This window comes from Oncorhynchus nerka, linkage group LG5 (genome assembly GCF_034236695.1).
Source record: "Oncorhynchus nerka isolate Pitt River linkage group LG5, Oner_Uvic_2.0, whole genome shotgun sequence".
NCBI lineage: Eukaryota > Metazoa > Chordata > Actinopteri > Salmoniformes > Salmonidae > Oncorhynchus > Oncorhynchus nerka.
In genome coordinates, this window is record NC_088400.1 from 55,819,589 (window position 1) to 55,841,640 (window position 22,052).

The 22,052-nt window shown below is 40.8% G+C and overlaps 2 protein-coding genes and 1 pseudogene across 4 annotated transcripts in view; 2 read left to right on the plus strand and 1 right to left on the minus strand.

Moving 5' to 3' along the window:
- The window catches only part of LOC115129676 (double-stranded RNA-specific editase 1-like), a 64,146-nt gene extending 59,694 nt beyond the window's left edge, over positions 1-4,452 (plus strand). The window contains exons 12-13 of the mRNA XM_029660286.2: positions 5-183; positions 382-4,452. Of these exons, the coding sequence (XP_029516146.1) occupies positions 5-183; positions 382-558 (356 nt within the window). The 3' untranslated portion in view covers positions 559-4,452. The remainder of the gene's footprint in view (positions 1-4; positions 184-381) is intronic.
- A 5,134-nt stretch (positions 4,453-9,586) lies between these two features.
- LOC115129864 (centrosomal protein of 70 kDa-like) lies at positions 9,587-15,614 on the plus strand (annotated as a pseudogene).
- LOC115129677 (septin-10-like) lies at positions 15,342-22,046 on the minus strand. 3 transcript variants are annotated; one of them, XM_029660290.2, is made up of 10 exons: positions 22,029-22,046; positions 20,902-21,016; positions 20,461-20,656; positions 19,988-20,174; positions 19,125-19,286; positions 18,028-18,124; positions 17,734-17,902; positions 17,459-17,591; positions 16,998-17,182; positions 15,342-16,394 (listed from the first exon to the last, which is right to left on the minus strand). In XM_029660290.2, exons 1-10 carry the CDS (start codon positions 22,029-22,031, stop codon positions 16,379-16,381), a joined length of 1,263 nt encoding a protein of 420 aa, XP_029516150.2. In that variant the 5' UTR covers positions 22,032-22,046; the 3' UTR covers positions 15,342-16,378. The 3 variants fall into 3 exon arrangements, with proteins under 3 accessions (XP_029516150.2, XP_029516147.2, XP_029516148.2); XM_029660287.2 differs by lacking the exon at positions 22,029-22,046 and adding an exon at positions 21,831-21,950; XM_029660288.2 differs by lacking the exon at positions 22,029-22,046 and adding an exon at positions 21,719-21,842.
- Between the last annotated feature and the right edge of the window lie 6 nt (positions 22,047-22,052).

The window sequence follows — 22,052 nt, forward strand, 5'->3', positions numbered from 1 at the left end:
GCAGGAATAAGCAACGCAGAAGCACGGCAACCGGGTAAAGCGCCTAACTTCAGTGTGAACTGGGCTGTGGGAGACCAGGGGTTGGAGGTTATCAACGCCATGACAGGCAAGGACGACTTGGGACGGCCCTCGAGGCTCTGCAAGCACGCCCTCTACAGCCGCTGGGTGCGCCTATACTGCAAGGTAGGCTACTTAACCCGCACAACACCATATATACTCTCTTGTAGCTGTTGCGGTGCATGGCTGGGTAGTTGAGACTTATTATGTTCCAATCACTCAATTTAAATGGTTTAACATTCTGTTTGTTCACTTGATTGTTGAATCATTTCTTACTCTGTTTTATTCTTGTCCAATTAAAACCTCTCTCTTCCTGCCTTTTAGCTTTCACAGACTCTGAGAATCAAAGGTGCCAAACCCAGCTTGTACCATGACGCCAAACAGGCAGCGTTGGAGTACCATGCTGCCAAGCAGACTCTGACCAAGGAATTCCACAAGGCAGGACTGGGAGCCTGGGTCAAGAAGCCTATCGAACAGGACCAGTTCTCACTCCAGTCCTGAGTGGATTTTTTTCCATAGAAATAGAATGACTATGTCGTTCTAAAATGTGTATGGTTGTTGTCACGGGAGGAAGAGGGAGGCTCAGATGACGATACTACTCCTACCAGCTGTTTCGACTTTATTTGTTCTGTGTGTGGACGACACTCGCCCAAACCTTGTTCCCTCTCCTGATCACTCCACTTTTCACCGTTAAAGACATTGAATTTGGTTGAATTTAGTCTTGTTGTTTTTCTCAATGACTTACTGTAAAAAGCCTTTGTTTTCATTATTGTTCGTGTCAACAGAATGATTGTTATCGATCGATGTTTTGTTAGTTTAATGTCGTTCATTCCACTTACACCAGTAACCTAACATGTGACATACGACAGCTGTACAACTGGAAACCTGGGATTTTTTTAACGGATTTTGTTGATTACATTTTATAAATCAATACATGCAAAAAATCAACTGAAATCAGTTGGCTATCTACAGACAAACCTTGTCTACACTCACTGTATGTTTATGCCAAATATATAGAAAGCGTTCAAGCTCACCTCCCAGTAGTGGTCATAACAATGACTATTTTGCTGTCTTTTCCCTAAGTATTAGTGCTGTGGCCCGTTCCTCTTGTCTTGAAGGCTGATGTCCTCTCTTGCACTTTTCATGTGCAGTCTTTTCTTTGTTTCCGCTGTGAGATGTAAAGCATTGCACTGTCTGAGGACGATATGCTCGTTTGTTTTTGAATAGTGATAGATACGTGTGTTTTTTTTTTATTCCAAAAATCTGATTGAGAATGCTCTCTGATAATGACATGTTTTTATCTAAGTCTATCTGAAGTAGGCCTAATTAACTTCTGAAAAATGTTTGATTCCTTTTTCCCTTTACAGTGAATGACGTAAATTATACTAAAGTGCATATGGCCTTTGAAACGTACATTTCTATGGATATTCTTGCAGTGCGGTTATTTGCTATGCAATTGCAGAATGGCTCACACTCTTGTGGTTGCCAGACAGATGCAGTGGACTTTATGTACTGCTTTTTTATTTGAACACACAGACAACATTTTGCTATTATCATGTAGCATTTGTTGGGAGCTTGACAAAAAAAAAAACGACTGAAATTATTTTTGCTCATATTTAGCCATGAGTGTTGAGGTAACTTGAGCTAATTTTCTTTGTCTGTCATCATAAGCCTTACCTCACCAAAGACGATTCTTTATTTGCTTTTTGTTTCTTTAATCTGTAATGTTTGTTTGAACAAAGTTTCTGGTCTCTTCATTTTGATTCCTGTGTTTTATACTGCTCAATGTCATCTCTTTGGACTATTTATTTTTAAGGAATTGAAATGGATCCCTGTGTTTTAATGTAGCAATTTAAAAGTATGAAACTGTAGATCATTTTGACCTGTTCTGTGTCGTTTTTAACAATTAACATGTTACCAAAAAAAGAAAATATACCCAAAATGTATTTCTAACAGGCTCGGAAATGTTCATGTACAGTACTTTATCTAAGTATACTCATTGGAATCAGACAACTCTCGTGAAAAAGCCCATTTTGTCATTTTTTCCCCTTTTGTGTTGTCACACTTCTCATCCGCACTTGGCATGTGTTCTTATTTGTTTATTTTGAATAGAGGTGTAAGAATCAAGGCAATTGCAGTTTTTGAAAGGGGACCAAGCACAACTTGTGATGTAAAAAAAAAAAAAAACTTGAACTGCATCAGAAGTGAATGGCTGGTTAACCATTGTGAATAACTTTTGATCACTCCCTCCCAACCTTTGGGTGTTATGAGGGAGTCTGCTCTACCTATGTTTGCTTTCTCTGACCAAGTTGTGAGCGTTGACTGTGAACTTTGACCGGGTCTTTTGCCGTCCTGTAATGGTTCATGCACCGTTTGATTGATGTGCCCAGTCCACTGTAGTCTCTAGAATAAGGGCCCTAATGCATGAGCTCTCGCTATAAAGCATGAGGAAAAATCTAATAAAACAAACCAGATAAACAAAAATCATACATGTAGAAAATGAGAAAAGACCTATAAATGAGAAATATAATAAATGGTAATATAGGTAGATGTTGTATATAGTTGTCTTTCTTTATTTCATACACTATTTTCTGCCAAGTTCACTGCATTAAGTAATTTCTTATTTAATACAAAAAATAAATTAGATTGACAATACAATACTTTTAAAAAATGTGACAAATGTATGAAAAGTAAAAAGTGGCACTATGATGATTTTATAGAAAATAGTGTAATAGCGATGGTGTTAACACGACGCTAGGCAGCTGCTCTGTTTGCATTAAAGTACCTGTCCAGTGAAAATCAACATTTAAAAGCTTATATTCTGTTTGCTCATACCCAAATAATGTTGTTGACTCGTAGTTGTGGACAAATAATACATTTGAGAAAACCCACTCAGTTAAACCCCATCTCAAAAATGCTTGAAATTTGCTTGGAGAATGACATCATCCTCCTTGGCCGGGACAGGCCTGTCTGTGATTGGTCCAGCAGCTTTTTCCTTTTTACCCCCAAATTCTATGGGAGGGCGCTCAAGCGGCTAGTGTTAGCAAACTGGACAAACGCCTATACAACAACTATCTCGCCAGTCACTTCTATTTCAAATGCTGTGGTTTGTAAGAGTTGGCCTGCTGGCTGTTTAGAATCGGTAAGGTAGCATGCTATCGAGACTAACTTAGCTAGCTGTCTAGCCAACAAGAAAGCTAGCCAAAGTAGATCCTCCACACAACAACTCGCCGTTCCCTTCTATTTTAAGTACTGTGGTTTGTAGTTAAAAATTGGATGTCAAGAGGAAACCTAGGTAGCTGTGATTGACTGATATATGTAGCAGCAGTTAGTTAGCTAATTTACAGTAGCGCCTAGAAACCACAAACAAAAATACAGTAATTAGTGAAAGCAATGGACGGAAACGACTCACGCTTGTAAAAGAATCATTGTGCATTTATTGCTGTTATAGTAAAGTGAGGATGTGCGCAGCCCTGCACCATGTGGATTTGGTAGCTACCTTTTATATCCAAGTGTATGCTTTTTTGTTGTTGCCAAAACCTGTTTCCACTCAGGCCGAGCAGGGGCACATAGAAAAGGCTTTATAATCTATTTAATGTATATTTTAATGAAAGGTGGACTCAGCGATATGACATATATGCAGAAAGTAAACTGCATAGTGGGTCAATTTCGGCAACAACTGAGCGCGTTGAAGCGCGAGGCTCAATTTCTCCGCTGTTTTGGTCCTTGCGGCTACCACGCTTTAACACAGTGTGAAGCGAACCCGTGCAAAGGCGCAGATACTGTGTGAGAGCGAAGTGTTGCATCTCGCTCATCTCAAATCTCAATAGCTGTAGTGCTGTTTGTGGCAACGTCATTTCATTGAGTCTCCTTTCATTTGAGGTAAATATTTCATAGAAATCTGGAACGCTGGACAGAGACTTTAAATGTTATCTGGACAATCCCTAACACTATCTCCACATGAGGTGGTGCTGGGGTGCTACTTTGTGTCATATCAGCCTCTTGCACCTGTGCTTACATGAGAGCCAGATAATCTCCGCGTGGATTACCTGTCCTTTCTGCCTCAACAGGGAGCAAAACAAACAGAAAATAGAGTGAGAGAGACCTTCTCAAGAATCAGTTTCCTTGCCAATTCAGAAGAAAATTTGTGTTAGATGGAAATGTGGCACATATGTGTTTTTTTGTTGCCCATTACAGTTGTAAATTAATGAATGCATGAACATTGACAAATGAAAGAATGATGCTGGGAAGTGGCTCTGTGTCAAGGGGAAGTGGGATTAGTGGAGAGAGCTCTTCATGCTTTCCCCACTTTCATGTTGTATCTGCAAATTATGTTTCAGGAAGTTAAGTCTCTAAAAGGTGACAAATAAAACAGTTCTCCCTCCATGACCTTGACAGATGTGACAGCTGGGAGATTTGTTGTAGCCCTCTCCTGTCTATATCAGTTCATGGTATTGTAGAGACAATTCTCCAAAGTCCAAAACAATACATCAAGTTATATTATTGTAAAAGACAAGGCTCTTAAGTTAACAACTGTAAATATACAGTATTATTTGGTTGTAGAATACGGTCAAAATGGAAGCTACTTTCTTGGCTTTCCAATAATATTGTGTCTATTCAATTGCACGGCATTGATAATACAACATGGACATAAACTTACGTTCCTATAGCTTCAATTTATATTTGTTATACCTTGTGCAGACTTGTAACATCCTCCCCCCTTTATTTCCCACCTCCTGACTTGGATACAGTAGTGGTCCATCCTTTTGAACATCTTTTTAATTTATCACAGCTCATTTGCCCTGACAATGATGATCAACCTCCATTACCCACCTAATGGAGCGTTGGACCCAACGTACATCCAGCACTAGTACTTAACAGATGGTAAGGAAACAGACAGAACTCTACATCAGCAGTGTTTATCCTCCCTTCCTAGCCCCAGCCCCATGCCCTGCACAATAAAAACTAAACTCGAGTTCCTAACAACATTCAGTTCCTATAGCAGCATTCCTAAGAGCAGAAGGACATCCTCATCAGCAGTATACCACCCGCACTATAACCATGCTGCTGTGTTGGCCTAATGTTAGTTTTGGGAGCATCTCATTCTCAACTGCAAATAGCGGTGATACAATGCTGACTTCTACACAGTACTTTGGTCATTGGTCAGCAAAAGAGAAAGCTACAACAGAATGAACCAGTGTGCCATGCAAATAGCCTTAGAATAGATATCAGATGGCACATTACACGTTGCTTAGTTGTTTGTTTCATAGAATAAGTCTCCTGAGACTTGAAGAACCGCAGCCAATGCCAGGCTTTCTGCTGAGGCTGCAGAAAGAAACACATTTATACCATCAGGCCACGTGAAACAGATGCCACTAAACTGTTTCATTTAAAATACAAGGACAGCATTAAAAGCTCTTTCGATTAATTAACTGACACAAACTGAAGATAGGTGACTTGCAGTAGAAACAATCAAATACAATAAAAAACCTGCATCATTGAAAAAAAGATTATACAATCCCCAAGTACGTCAACAAATTTTTTACAAAGAAGGATGCCAAATTCTACGTTGCAGAGCTGACCTTGGCATGAGGTGATGTGAATGTCAGCTCTTGGCATTTGCAATCAGGAGGTAATTGTTTGGAGACATTACGTGGCATTTAACAACATTTCAGATAACAACATGAGGTTAATTAACTAGTTCTTTGCAAAATGTAAAATATCTTACACTTTTAGAAGTGTAAAAGTAAATATTTAATGAGACAACATTGTTTTTCTCGAAATTTGAAGACATTTATTTACATGGCCCAATGTCTTCTTATACGGTTGTTGGTAATGGTGGTTATCCAATATCCAGTATCCACTTCGCTCACAGGTATCATTCTATAGGGACCACCCATCTACCATGAATCATTGCTCTAAGGCTGCGTTTACACAGGCAGCCCAATTCGGATCTAATTCAGATTTGTTTTCACTAATTTGTCTTTTGATCCATCAGATCAGCTCGGTTCTATTCCAACAATATCAGAATTGGGCTGCCTGTGTAAACACAGCCTTATGTCAACAGGATTAGGCTACCTGTATGAACTCCAGTCTACCTTCCACAGGGAGGCAGGTGATGCCTAGAATGAATAAGGTCTACAGAAATTCTCTAGCTGGATTTGAAAGCCTCACAGCATTCACACATACTCTAGGGATAACATATGGGATTTCTTAGATTGTTCGGCTATATCCAATAGTCTCAAGTGGTTGTTTACTGTATCTAGCCACTGTTTTTTTCAACACCACATTGGCCAATAAGGGAGACATCAGGTAATGTACAATATTCATATTTTTTTTGCCTGGCCAAAAGTCTGAAAAGAAGCAGACAGAATAATTAAAAAACAGACCGTCTATTTATTCACGAGTACACTGTGTGGGTGATAGTGTGGCGGCTAAGATTTGCATTTTGACCTTCTTGAGACAATTACAGGTTTGCCCTTTCTCCAGTGTGGCTGTCCAGTGACTGGAGAAAGACATCAAATGCCACCAGCTTGCACCTGCTCATGTGTAAGAGGTTGACAGATATCATTTTACTCTCTTTCTTACTAACATTGTTATCTTAGGGCAGAGTGATTTCCAAATGTCCATACTGTGTTTAGGTATATGAAATGATGGGTAAAATTCATATCTAGAAGTCATTGGAGGCTGCTGGGGGGGGGGGGGGGGGGGGGCAAAATAATGGCTGGAAAGGAGCGAATGGAATGGAATCAAACCATGTGTTTGAACAAAAATATAAATGCAACATGTAAGGTGTTGGTCCCATGTTTCATGAGCTGAAATAAAATATCCCAGAAATGTTCCATACGCATACAAAGCTTATTTCTCTCAAATTGTGTGCACAAATTTGGTTTGTATCAGTAAGTGAGCACTTCTCCTTTGCCAAGATAATCCATTCAACTGACAGGTGTGGCATATCAAGAAGCGGATTAAATAGCATTACCATTACACAGGTGCACCTTGTGCTGGGGACAATAAAATGCCACTTTAAACATTTGCAAAGTATTTGACTTTTCCCACATTTTGTTAGGTTACGTATTCTAAAATGGATTCATTCGTTTCCCCCCTCATCAATCTACACACAGTAACCCATAATGACAAAATCTAAAACAGGTTTTTAGAAATTTTAGCAAATTTCAGCAAAGTATTCAGACCCTTTACTCAGTACTTTGTTGGAGAACCTTTGGCAGCGAATACAGCCTCAAGTCTTCTTGGGTATGACACACCTGTATTTGGGGAGTTTCTCCCATTCTTCTCTGAAGATCCTCTCAAACACTGTCTGGTTGGAGGTGGAGCGTCGGTGTACAGCTATTTTCAGGTCTCTCCAGAGATGTTAGATCGGGTTCAAGTCTGGGCTCTGGCTGGGCCACTCAAGGACATTCAGAGACTTGTCCCGAAGCCACTCCTGCATCGTCTTGGCTGTGTCCTAACGGTCATTGTCCTGTTGGAAGGTGAACTTGGGAGCAGGTTTTCATCAATGATCTCTCTGTACTATGCTCCGTTTTATCAGATAATCTTCTTTCTCATGGCCTGAGAGTCCTTTAGGTGCCTTTTGGCAAACTCCAAGTGGGCTGTCATGTGCCTTTTATTGAGGTGTGGCTTCCTCCCTGACCAAGGCCCTTCTCCCCTGATTGCTCAGTTTGGCCGGGCAGCCAGCTCTAGGAAGAGTCTTGGTGGTTCCAAACTTCTTCCATTTAAGAATGATGGAGGCCACTGTGTTCTTGGGGACCTTCAATGCTGCAGACATGTTTTGGTACCCTTCCCCAGATCTGTGCCTTGACACAATCCTATCTCGGAGCTCTACGGACAATTCTTTCAACATCATTGCTTGGTTTTTACTTTGACATGCACTGTCAACTATGGGACTACATATAGGCAGTTGTGTGCCTTTCCAAATTATGTCCAATCAATTGAATTTACCACAGGTTCACTCCAATCAAGTTGTAGAAAAACCTCAAGGATGATCAATGGAAACAGGATGCGCCTGAGCTCAATTTCGAGTCTCATAGCAAAGGGTCTGAATACTTTTGTAAATTTCAGTTTTACATTTTTTATAAATTTGCTAACATTTCTAAAAACCTGTTTTAGCTTTATCCTGATGGGGTATTGTGTGTAGTTTGATGAGGGAAGACATTTATCTAATCCATTTTAGAATAAGGCTGTAACGTAACAAAATGTGGAAAAAGGGAAGGGGTCTGAATACTTTCCTAATGCACTGTAATTGAATGTTAATTTCTCTACCATAAGCCTCCTCCATTGTAATTTTTGAGAATTTGGCAGTATGTCCAACCTACCTCACAACCGCAGACCACGTGTACGGCGTTGTGTGAGTGAGTGGTTTGCTGATGTCAATGTTGTGAATAGAGTGCCCCATGGTGATGGTGGGGTTATGGTATGGGCAGGCATAAACTACGGACAACAAACATAATTGCATTTTATCGATGGCAATTTGAAGGCAGAGATAACATGACAACATCATGTTATCTCAAGACATTCACCATCAGCCGGTGAATGTCTTGTCATTCAACAGCTGCCATCACCTCATGTTTCAGCATGATAATACACGGCCTCATTTGTGCACAATATGTGCACAATTCCTGAAAGCTGAAAATGTCCCAGTTCTTCCAGGGCCTGCATACTCACCAGACATGTCACCGATTGAGTTTGTTTGGGATGCTCTGGATATACGTGTACGACAGCATTGTCCAGTTCCTGCCAATCTCCACCAATTCGCACAGCCATTGAAGAGGAGTGGGACAACATTCCATAGACCACAATCAACAGCCTGATCAACTCTATGCGAAGGAGATGTGTCGTGCTGCATGAGGAAAACAGTGGTCACACCAGATACTGACTGGTTTTCTTATATGAACTGTAACTCAGTAAAATGTTTGAAATTGTTGTATTTATATTGTTCCAATAATACTGCTCCAGTCATTACCACAAACCTGTCCTGTCCAATTAAGGTGCCACTAACCTCCTGTACAGACGTTTATCATTTTGAGATAAGGTTATTTTGAGATTTATAGCAGATGGCTTTATTCAACTGAAGTTTGACATATCGTGGGTCAAGATGCTCATTGCATCTTGCTTTCAATAGTAAAAAGCTCAGTAATCATAATAGCTTTAATTCACAAACTATTCTTTGTCATATTCGACTGCAATAGAATGATATGGACCGTATTTTTAAGGTTGATGTGTTAGGTTACTGGAACTCAGAAACCAAACTCGCCCATGTCTGAGAAAAATCTGTCTTGACCAATCAAAATCGATCAGGAACTATCCCCTACATGTTGCTTTATTTTATTGGTTGAAACCGTCCACAATAAACTACTTTACTTCCGCGCGTTTGGTTTGAAATTTGGGAACTGACATTTTTGGAGAAACCAATCATCACAACAAGCACATACATGGTGCATATGTTATGGCCAAACGTTATTGTAGGAAATCTATCTTTTGTTTTGTGGAACATGCAAAACTTGCCTAACTAGTTAGCAACGTAGATTGCTAGCTAGCTAACAGTAGATAGTTATCTAGGTAGCCTATGTGTTCAACATCACTGCCATCTCAGCTAGCTAGTAAACGAATCTATTTTCACTCCTGCAGGTGGAGAAGTGATGACACAGGTATTACAACTATGTGTGTTTGTGTGTTGTCATGGTGGTCTCAAAGGGGGACCAAGTAATTCGATAACCCCATATAACGTTGACTGGGGGGAGGGTACAGTAGGAGGCTGACACACCGACAGCCTTCTGTCAAATAGAAGATGGAGCAAGAGGAACGCTTAGAATTTCTTTATCTCGTCAGGAACAGACAGGGTGGTGTGTATAGCCTAAAGTGTATAACATACTGAGGAAATGGATAGGGAGAACACAAATGCTGTGTTTTATTCAAGAGACAAGACATACGTGTTTCTGTGGACCTACAGCCAGTTTCAGGTAGATCTCATATTAAACATTGTATGAATTTTTTAAATAATTGGGAACAATCTGCATCATACTACATCCTTTGTGTGGTGTATTGTAATGGACTGTGTGATTTGGTGGTTTTGCTGTGTGTTTGGACCTATCAGCAGGAGCAGACAGAGTGGGATGCTGTGAACAGACTCCTCCAGCACCATGGGTTCAAGCCGGTTCACTTTGCTGATCCCGTCGCGAATAAGAACCTTGCAGGTAATGGTTTAGTACGTTTTTGTATCATCTTCTTGCTGTAACATTCTGAACTGGCATATCTTAGCTAAATGTCTTAACTCACTTCTTGGATCATGCTGAACACGTCTATAAGGAGGAGTGTTAATGCTTTAGATTGCTGAACATTCTACTGTCTGTCTTGTGTTTCTGTGTGTGCAAATAATGAATAATTATTGGCTCTAGGTGTGTATTGTCTCGTCTAAATTAGCACTCAAACTCCCCCCTCTGTGTGATGAGCCTTTTCCCAAAGGGAAACCATTCGGCGCATGCATTGCTCCTATTCTACTTACTGGCTCTTCTATTTCCAGTAGGCTGCCAGCCAGGGTCTTAATGTTTCTGGCTAGTTTTCTCAATGTTATTTAGTGAGGCAGTGGTCATGGTACCCAAACAATATAGGCCTATAAGTAAAAAGAACTGGAAAGAAAATGGACAATAAGATATTCTACTTTAATGTGTGTCGTCTTGCTCATAGACTTGGTTCTTCTGGAGAAGAAGTCGGCCTGTGACATCAGGACTATGCTGCGGGCGATGCTTACAGACTTGGAGAGGAGACAGACCTTGATTCAGGAGCTCATCGAGTCCAACAACCAACTTAAGTAAGTAGTTATGAAATTAATATTAATGAGTTATATTTATCATTTTAGACACTCACGTACAGGCAGTACATTGCTTTTCCAGTATGTAGGAAACCTCACTTCTTGAAGATTAATATTTTTTAACCTCTAGTTACTTGATCCTATTTCTAACCTCTCAAAACATTCCTCCATCACACCCATCACCTTATATGATTTATTAGAATAATCTCCATGTCAGAAAGAAATATGTTTTTGGCAGGTCTGTTGTTCATCCATCTACCTAATAATATAGACCCATGATCATGTACCTGCCAGCTGTTGTCACACAATAGTCTTAGTGGACATGAGTAGTATGCCTAATACAGTGAGACAGAGAGGGGTAAGAGGTAGACATGGGGCCGGCGTCCACCAGCTGCTCAGCCAGCAAGTGTTAACCATTGGGGCGTGACAGAGGGAGATCACCTGGCCTGAACATCAATCTATCACCATGTTAAGCCTGTCTGTCAGAGACCCTCTCTTTAGCCTGGAATTCAATCTGATATGGTATTTTTTCCCAAAACATCCGTTCGGATTCCAGGCTACCTATTTAATAATCCTATCCAGCATTTAGTAAGGGTTAATTGTGTGTCCCAAAGGAGTAGTAGCAATGCTTCGAAGTGTGACATTTCTGTCTTTGTGTTGCTTTACAATTATCTGTATTGTATCAAAATCCATTAGACCTGCCAGCTTTAAGTAAAGTGTTACCGGTGTTTGTTCCAGAGAGGAGGCTCAGCAGCACGTTAGCCGCGCTGCCCGTCAGTCCCAGAGGGTGACCGAGTTGGAGGGAGTTCTGGACAGGGTGAAGAGCAAGCTGCAGGACCTGGAAGACAGTTACATTGGCAAGGCCACGCAGCAGCACAGCAAAGTGCACCACCTTCAGCAGGACAAGAGAGATGCACAGGTAGGTGGTGCCCTGGAAATAGCCAGGGCTGGTTTACCGGCAGACACAGATTAAGTCTAGTCTTGGACTAAAAAGCACTTTCAATTGAGATTCTCTATTCACCATGCGTTTTAGTCCAGGTCAAGGCTTAATCTGTGTCTTGGGAACTGGCCACGAGTTGGACACTAATATTTTTTTCCCGACAGCACATGATATCCCCTGATTATACTGTAACTTTCTTGTTTGTCTTTTCTTGTTGTTGTTTTGTTTGTATGCTCTGCCGCTGGTAGAAATGGTGCCAGGGCCTGGAGCAGAAGCTGTCTTGAGGAGAGAGGTGTGGTTTCCCAGCTGCAGAGGAAGCTCTACTTCACTGTGACAGAGGAAGAGAGGCGTTTTGCTAGGCAGAACCAGGTGTTCTGGGAGATCCACAAGAGATCAGCTCGGCCCAACTCACTAGTGGACCAGCAGTAAGATAAACCGCTGCTGTCGTTAAGACCATAGATTAGGATTCATAATACAACATTTTACCCTTGGTTAACTAAATTATTACAGATTTATGGCTGGAAGTTATAGGATTTCAAAGACCTTTCTTTTCCATCAGGGTGTTGGATGTAATTGACATCTATGAGGCCCAAATGGAACAGCTCTGCGATGATGTCAAGTAAATATTGTATAGACAATCTTATTTTCAATGTTTTGCATCATTTTTATGACAACACCCTTTCTCACTGTAAGACTAATGAAAAGTAGACGGATGTCACTAACCAACCTTTACTTCTTCCCTCAGGTCCCTCAAAGCAGATTCTGGGGGATCACAAACATCTGACCAATCGCAGAACAGCATGAGAAGCACCACCGGGGTCTCCCCCAATCACAAAGCTCTCCTGAAGGTGACTTCCTGTACTTTTTTAACATGATGAACACTAGAACTCTTCATGGTTCTGGATGACTTGTCTTGAACAGTGTAACGACTGTTCCTCTTCCACCATGATCTTAGTTCTGAATCTTACTTCTCCCCAATAGTCCTATCAGGAACAGTTAAAGGACACCAAAGCTCAGAGGGAGGAGCTTAGGAATGAAATTCAGCAGTTGAAGCAAGACTTGGAATCTAGACCCACAGTGAAAGAGCTGAAGTCCTACAAAGAACAACTGAGACGCATGGACAGACTTATTCAGCAGAGTAACATGAAGTGGCGAAAAATGACTGTCATTCTTCTTGGATATGACAAGAACCACAGCTTAACCTCCTAGTTAACCCCTTCCTTACCTTAACCTAGAATGTTGCCTGTCATATTGGTAGTCATACCTCATTTACCTCCACCCCAGGTCTGCTCAGGAGTTTAAAGAAGAGGGGAGGGCTGCTCTGAGTAACCAGGAGGTGGCGAAGGCAAGGGCCTTGGCTGCCAGACACGAGAAGGTACTCCGTTTATCTCCCCTCGTCTAGAGCGGGAGCGAGTATCAACTCACTTTACATTTTTGATTCAGACTTTGCTGGACTATTTATCTTACCTGACTTTCAGGTTCTGAATGACATCAGAGCGGTTTTGACTACTTCCGGGGCTCCACTGAGGCTCCATAGACCGAGGCCATCAACCAGCCATCCCCTGTCCAACAGGGCCTCAGAGATGGTCGAGTTTGACGAACTCCTCTCCACTCTGGAGATGTGGGCTGACCAACTGGCTTCACTGAAGGTGAGAGCTGTCTGTCTTTAAAGCGCATCAAACATGTATGCAGCCAGGTCCCAATAGTCCAGTGTCAACTTGCACTGTCATTGAAAGCCAGAGTTTAAGAACTCTTCATATCTACAACATCTGTTGTCTGTGATATGTATGGCTAGAATAGGCTTCTTTAACCACGTCTGTTTATCATTGTCTAGAGACCCAAGTCTTTACTTGTCTGTCTCTCTCTGTGTGCTTAGGACTTGCACTGTGCCCTGAGTAAGTTGATACTGAGACTGTTACCATGGCAGCCAGCAGGCGCTACTAGTCTTATGGAAAGTGTTCGAGTGGAGGACCTTATGCTACTGGTGGACAGTCTGCTAGAGGAGACCAACTCTGGGGAGGATAAGGTTGGTAGTCCTGGCTTACAGCAGTGGATGGAGTAACCATGGAAACTACATCTCAACTTTAGATGAGGCAAAACATACCTGAGATCATTTCTCATGTACAATGTTTGTGATACAGCGATATTCTCCAATTATTTTTCTTTACAAAAAATGTATGAAAAGTTGTGTATAGGTGAAAGCCGAACTTTATGTGAAACCAACTCTAACCAGTTGCTGAGGAGCCGCACTAGGAACACACTCCAGTCCATGGTGTCCCACTTCCAGAAGCTGTTTGATATAACCTCCCTCAGCGGAGTGTATCCACGTATGAACGAGGTCTACTCCAGGCTTGGGGAGATGACCAACGCTATGAGGAACCTCAGGGACATCCTGGCCCTGGGTAGGACTGTGTCTACAACTCATTTGAGCTATTCTACAGCACCATTGGCACATACTGTACTGGTCAATTCATGTTCTCCAGAACATAACACTGAACAAAAATTAAAATGCAACGAAATCATTCAATTGAAATAAATTAATTAGGCCTTAATCTCTGGATTTCACATGACTGGGAATATAGATAAGGTATCTGTGACCACCAGATGCATAACTTGTCATTTTAAGGTGCACCTGTATAATGATCATGGTGTTTAATCAGCGTCTTGATATGCCACACTGGTCAGGTGGATGGATTATCTTGGCAAAGGAGAAATGCTCACTAACAGGGATGTAAACAAATGTGCGCACAAAATTTGAGAGAAATAAGAATTGTGTATGGAACATTTCTGGGATATTTTTATTTCAGCTCATGAAACCAACCCTTGACATATTGCGTTTATATTTTTGTTCAGTATACTTGGTTGAGGGATGTAATTCCTTTCCCACTTCTAACAATTTAATTTCAGATGACAGAGCACCCCTTAGTGAGGTGGTAAACCAGGTAGCCAGTCTGGTCAACTCCCCAGAGGCCACGTCCGGCCACGAGCTCCACGTCCTCCTGGGAACCAGTGATATTGACAGGTACAAAGCAGCAGAATTTATTTTGTTTTATTCTGAGTAATGTTGTTAATGTCATAAAATTTGCCTATTGCCTGGTGTTAAATATGTGTGTTGGTCAGTATTATTTTGAAGGTAAAGGAACATGAGGTGTTCTTCCCTGCATTCTACTTTTTGGTTCAGGAGCTCCTCCAGACTCTAGGTAGGGAAATGTTATTACCATCCAATAATGCATTTGTTTGAAATTGTTTACTGATCATGTGGTTATTAGTACATCTATTTTGGTTGATCTTACAGATGTTGACTGTCTGGATGACATCATGCCTGTTCTGAGGTCACTAAAGTCAAGAGCAGAGTAACACCGGTGCTTTGTAATTAACAATGCCTTTGTTTTGTGTATTTGATTTGGAGTGATTTTATGGCGTTCTACTTTTGATATGTAAATTAACATGAATTAATACGTCTTCCAACAACAAGATCTCAATTCATTAGTACAGTGAAATAACAACATGACATGTATGTATGAAAAAACATACGTTTTATTTTTTAGTGATATAAACCCTTCTTTCTCCACACCTAAGAACAAACCTCAGATTATATGAGTGTTAAGAAAAAAGCTGTGGACAAAAATATTGCAGGTAAGAGTTATTTTCAAAGCTATCCATTCTGAGAGGGGGAGAAAAAGTTTGGTAATTATCATTCCACAGGCACAACGGTTCTTTACAAAGTCAAAACCACTTGACCTAATGTTCCATTTAGATAGATCATTGAGCAACAAAAAGAACATGGTTTCACTCTTCAAAAATGAATTCCCATGTCAGCAGCTGCTTCATTCTTTAGCATTTGAATAAAATACTAGTAAGGCACATAAAAATGCATAAAATAAGTGTTTTTAAAAAGTCATATCAATAATACCTCAGTAATTGGAATGTAACATGCGGTGGGTATAACTTAGCTCTGGTCCAGGTCGTGCGTTCCTCCACTAATGTAACATGAGGTGAGGAACGTGTACTAATGTCCTGGATCAGAGCTAGGTATTTCTAAACATGGAATCCATCCAGAAACCCACGAGTCTACAATAATAATGCATGGAATAAATATCAAGCTATATAAAACACACACTACTGGTGAATAGCATATTTAAAAGACATGCAAATATATATTCTGCTATCTGCAGAATTAAGTGAAGGTTTACAAAACATTATCTGATATCACATTTAAAGTGAATACTCAAGACAACCCGGTAAGAAAACGAATTCCGAGATTGGACAATTAAATACATCTTGAATGTCAAACAAATTGTATTTCTGTTTGGTGTAAAGTACAGTATTTTCAAAGGATGACCTTGATCATTTGGCGCCCTCTAGCTGTAGAAGTGAAAAGTAATACAAAAGGGTTACCAGTCTTAAAGAGCCTTATCAAATACTCTGGCTGGAATTTAACTAACATTTGTGATTTGACTAATAAGGCACACAACGACGACTATCGGTGAATGTATTCCATTTTGTATTTATTTGTCTTCTGACTGATGTGAGGGGGTCTTTGTCCATTTATTTCTTCACATGAACCCAGAGCTAAAGGAGACCCAACGAGAAAGAGGAAATATAAAATCACTTAATTGGCGAAATGTGTCAACACATCTATACTCCTTAACTAAGCTTTCCTATCAACTGTCAAATCAATAGTTTCCTCTTATCTAAAAACACAAACTGAAATTTTCTTTATACCCTATGTCCCTCCCTATCGTCTCACTGACTTCACAGGTTTCTGAAGCAACAGTTGTGGTTTTGGTTAGTAGCCTCGTCACAAGTCAAGTTAACATCCTTAGCTTCCATTTCTGAACTCCTGTCAATCAGAAATGCAATCACACTGATTAACTAAAATGGCTGTATAACACCTGCAGTCCACACACAAAATATATCATTCTGGTGTACATTCATTTTTGTTAGTCTCTGCAAATGCAACATGAAATTGAGAGGGGAAATAAGTTATGATTGAATGTGATTGACAATGTGTAAGAGCTTTGAGCTGTCCCAAAACATTTCAGGAATAAACATCTTGAAGGGAATTAAACAGCTGTCCTGAAACATATTTTACAATATCATACTTCTTGCGGTCTTTGTTCTTTTTGCAACCATTTAGGCCTGTGTGATTAAGTATCAAAACTTGTATCTTACTTTTTACGGTCTTTGTCCTTCTTGAGGTTGGCGTTAGTGTTGAAGGACTGGCCTTGGAGCAGCTCGGCAGCTGCTTTCTTCTTGCTGAAGGTGTTGATCTCGTCCTCTAGAGACCTTCTCTTCTCATCCAGCTTGCTCTTCTCCTCCGAGTGCAGTCTCTTCAGCTGCTCAAACTTACCTTGCAACTGAGGGAAAACGTCAAACGTCAGTGTTTTTAATACCTCGAATTTCTAGTGCTTTTCTAAAACCCAAAGACACTTCTCACATGGATCTCTTCAAATCAAAAATACATTAATTTATTATGAAAGATCATTGAAGATGGTTTTTCTGTGATGACTTCCACTACATTTTTTTGTTACAAATCATGAGTCTGAAAGCCACGTCTAGGCCTATATGTCTCTTGCTGACCTGTATAGCATGCTGTCGCAGTAGGACACTGTGTGTGTGTGTGTGTTCAGTACCTCTCGCTCGGCTTCCTTCAGCTCAGTCTCCTTTTCCTTGACTCTCTGGACAAACATCTGCCTCATCTCCTCCTCTCTCCGCTGCAAGTCTCCCAGGAACTCGTGACGCTTGGCTTCATAGGTCTCCTGCAGGCTGCAGACACAATTTAATACAAATATACAGCCTCCTCTCGCTGTATAATGTTTTTTCACAGACCTTTTCAATCTATGCAGCTTATCTAGTTATCACAGGCCCAAAATGATAACTGTACGCGCACACACTGCTCTCTCCGTACCTGACTGGCTTGCTCTCTGGGTTTGTGTCCGTGAATCCCATCTCCTCCAGTTTACAGCGGCGGTAGAGCTCGTAGTGGCGCGTGTGGGTCTGCTCCCTCAGGTCCTCCATGTTCACACAGATCAGCATCTCCCTCAGCTTCACAAAGTCACAGTGGTTCTCATTCTCCACTGAAACAAGGACAGGCAGACATACCTTTACCCCCTGGCATTTGTGCTGCAGAGCCATAGACACTTCACTTCAAAGAAAGAACGCTGTAAGCCTGAAGCCTACATGGTCAAACAGGTTTACCTACCTTGCACCACACCCCAGGGATACTGCCGAGCTTTGACCATTTTATTTCCAATCTTCACCTCCTCTGAGCTCCCCACAACAGCAAAAGGCAGGATACCCTGACATTAGCAAATAGATCATAGGCATAGAAGACACTGAGGACATTTACATGCACACTCAATATTAAACAGATTTCGGCAGTAGGATAAGTATGGCATCAGTCATGTAAACACCTTACTCTGCATATCTTAATCGGAGTACGGTCAAAATTGAAGCATACGATAGGGTTGGGCGGTATATTCTAATTTACTATATACCGGTATTGATGGATGGACCGTTTACTTTCTTCTATAACGTTATTTCAATGTTTGGTTTGTTAAATGTGATATGCGACTCGTCACTCTCCCTCCCTCTCATCAATATGTTGATGATAACGATGCTGCTTTCCACTTTGCTTCTTAATATTAATCAAAATAAAACAATTGAATTTGTCACATCCACAAGCGTTCTATAATGACAACTATTAGTCTGTATATATTACTGTCTGCAAATGTTTTTATTGTTAGCCACTGGCTAGCTAATAAATGTACTGAGTCAGAGAAAACATAGCTAGCTAATACCTGATACCAGTGCTGTGGTAGGCCTAAATCAGCATGTAGTTTGTGCAACAGTATCTTCTAAATCAGAGGAATAGGTGAGGTATGAATAAGTTATCTGCGCATGTCTAGCACCAGCCAAGCGAGCCTCCCTCTTTAGCGTGAGTGAAGTGAGTTTGGGGGGATAAAATGAAAGTAGGAATATTTGAAGTAGTTCTCATACAAACTTTAGAAGTAAGAACTTTTTCGAAGAAAAAAAAACACGTCACTGTCGTGGAACATTTATTTTGATTGCATATTTTCTGTATTGCTCAAAGTTCTATCAGGTAGTCCATTAGGGAAATCGTTCTTCTTGCAAAGCATGTAAATGTTTTCATCAAACTATCCACAATAATCGTGTTACTGTGTGCATGTAGCCATACTCACAGAGGTGCACTGTCTAAGCACAGTCAAATTCACCACTGTGAGGAATGGAATTGGGCAGAGATCCTGAAAGATACCAAGGGAGTGTTCTACAACTCACATTCATGGCAGTGTTGATCTTGGAGACTGTCTCGTCGTCGGTAGGGAACTGGTAGATCTGGACACCGTTACTGACCAACTCACTCATGATCTTGATCTTAAACTTGTGGAGCTCGCTCTTGGAGATGGTGTCTGCTTTGGCAATGACAGGAATGATGTTGACCTACAAAAAGTACACAGTTTGTCTTATAAATAATACATTTTCTTTCTGAATTGACATTCCCTCAAGAATCAAACAGGACATCATATTCATACTACAAGTAGAAACAAATTCCCTTTTGTAAAAGAACAGTTCTGTAGAACACGACTTATGGGGCTCCCGAGTGGCGCAGCGGTTTAAGGCACTGCATCTCAGTCCTATAGCCATCCCTCTACAGACCCAGGTTCGAAAACAGGCTGTATCACAACCGGCCGTGATTGGGAGTCCCATAGGGAGGCGCTCAATTGGCCCAGCGTCGTTAGAGTTTGCCCGGGTAGACTGTCAAGAATTAGTTTAACTAGACAAGTCAGTTAACAACAAAGGTTAAAAAAAATACATACAACTAAAGCACAGTCAGGACAGACTTCTGTGATTGCCCAATGTCAACATTAAGCTCTGTCCGACTTGTTCAGTCCTGCCACACTAACACAGTAATTACTCATCATGCAAATCACAGTTTTTACCAACCGCCATGACAGTTCCTAAACTGCCCAAATACTCCATAAAACACTAAATAAAATTCAAAACGGAATTATACATTTAAACACAACAACAATTATGAAAAAGTTTATATTTATAGACTAATGCTGTATAACTGCCAGAAACAAAATCAAAAGAGAGAAAAAATGCAATAGTGACAGCTTCTTTTAGTTTTAGGCCCTCACCTTGCTGTCTAGTTTCTTCATGGTGACCAGGTCTAGGGACTTGAGAGAGTGTCCTGAAGGGGCGATGAAGTAGAGATAGGCATGGATACGGGAGTCGTGGTAGTTGTGAAGGGACCGCTTGATCTTCAACTCCTCCTGTAGATACGACTCGAACTGGGTGTCAATGTAGTCCACAACATGCTGGTAGCTGCCAATGGAAACATTCAGAGAGGACATATTCCATCAGAAGTTGTGTAGCATATGTGGTAAAACAAGTGATTTGTGGTGGATAGAAAGACGTAATAATGTGCTTTGTTTTGTCATTCAGCATCAGGGTCATATTCATTCGGGCATAGGCTACCGTAGTAAAACGTTTGAAACGGAACACTAAAACAAGGGTTTCTTAATTAAGTTATTGGACAAGTTCAGGTAGGCTGTTAGGTTTGGTGCCTAATGAATACGACCCAGGTATATCATGACTGCACTTCTCTCACCTCTCCTGCTTGTTCATCTGGTCCCCAAAGCCCACTGTGTTGACGATGGTCAGCTTGAGTCGCACGTTGCTCTCCTGCAGGTCATAGGTCTGCGCTCGCAGCTTCACCTTGGGCTCGAAGTGAGACGACTCAAAGTTCTCAAAGTTAGTGTTGAACAGTGTGTCCATTAGGGTGGATTTGCCAATACCAGTTTCGCCTGCATTGTGAGGGAAATATTGTTTGCTAATCTTAGTGATAACATTGCTTTGGAAAATTGAAAAAAAGAAGAAAAAAAAACATTTTAGAGAGTTCCAAAGACATTGAGGATTCTGGGCATAAGTCCAGAATATATTCTAGAAATGAATTTAGAGGAAATGGGCCAACATTTTTTTTTCTCCCATCTAAAAAAGGGATACTGGTCTGCTGGCTGAACTTTTAATGTAACATCACAACGATACTCACCAATACAGAGGATATTGAAGCAGAAACCTTGACATGTTGATTTGTTGACCAGCTGGTGAGGTAGGCTGTCAAAGCCAACATGGCCAGACAAGGACAGGGGCCGGGCATTTTTGTCCTGTTATAGGGAGACATAGCCTAACATTAGACCAACTCAGTATATGATTATATCTGACTGTCTACAGCTTGAACTGGTTAACTAGGTACATAAATCTTCTATTCCTATGTTTTCATTGTCTGTACACTACTTACCCATACAAGGCTAAATGTGTCTACATTTCTATGAATGACACCCTACCTGACCTGTACCTTTCTTTACTGACACAGATTGTGGATAGACCTGGAAAGGCTGGAGATAGATGGCAGATCAGTTTAAGCAGCATACATTTGACTAGATTTTGTAGCTAGCACACAAAGTTAACTTTCACTGGCTGCCACATCGGCAAACTAGCTAGACAGATCGTGGCTAATTGTGGTCTATATGTATTTCATATATTCATTCTTGCTCAAAGGGCGTAAACAAACTCCGGCAGTAAAACCCTACTTTTTAGGAACTCTGGTTGGAGCTACGCTGTTAGCCACATAGCTAGCTGGATAGTGAAAAAGTTACTGAATCAGTTCCAGGTCGTCTTATTGCAATCCTGCTGTGCAGTCGGTCAGATCTCACAACGCCAAGATAAACATTTTACCTTTCAGGATTACGCAGCGCGACAGCAGTAAAGACGACCTGGAACATAACCATGCTAACTAGCAAGCTAAAGGTGCCGTAAGTTTTACAACTGTAAATATACATTATTTAGCGATGAAATTAAACAATTACCCCCTGAGCAATATCCGAAGTAGTCATCTCGGAATACAGGAGCAAATAGCTACAAGTACTAGCAAGTTGTAAAGAAAATAGCCTCAACTAAAAACTTTGAAAAATCGACTACCTTACGTAGCCATGAAAGGAATGTAGGCTTGCAAACTTTTTCCATGGCTGGGGATAGACTACTGACAGTTTGTGTTTAACAATATAAACGATATATCTTACAAACATATGAGGTACTACATGTTCTGATTTTGTGATATGTATTTATCAAATTCTGAGTACATAGTAGTTATTTTGAACAGCAAGATTGTTTGTTTACCATATAGCGACCCCCATAGAATTA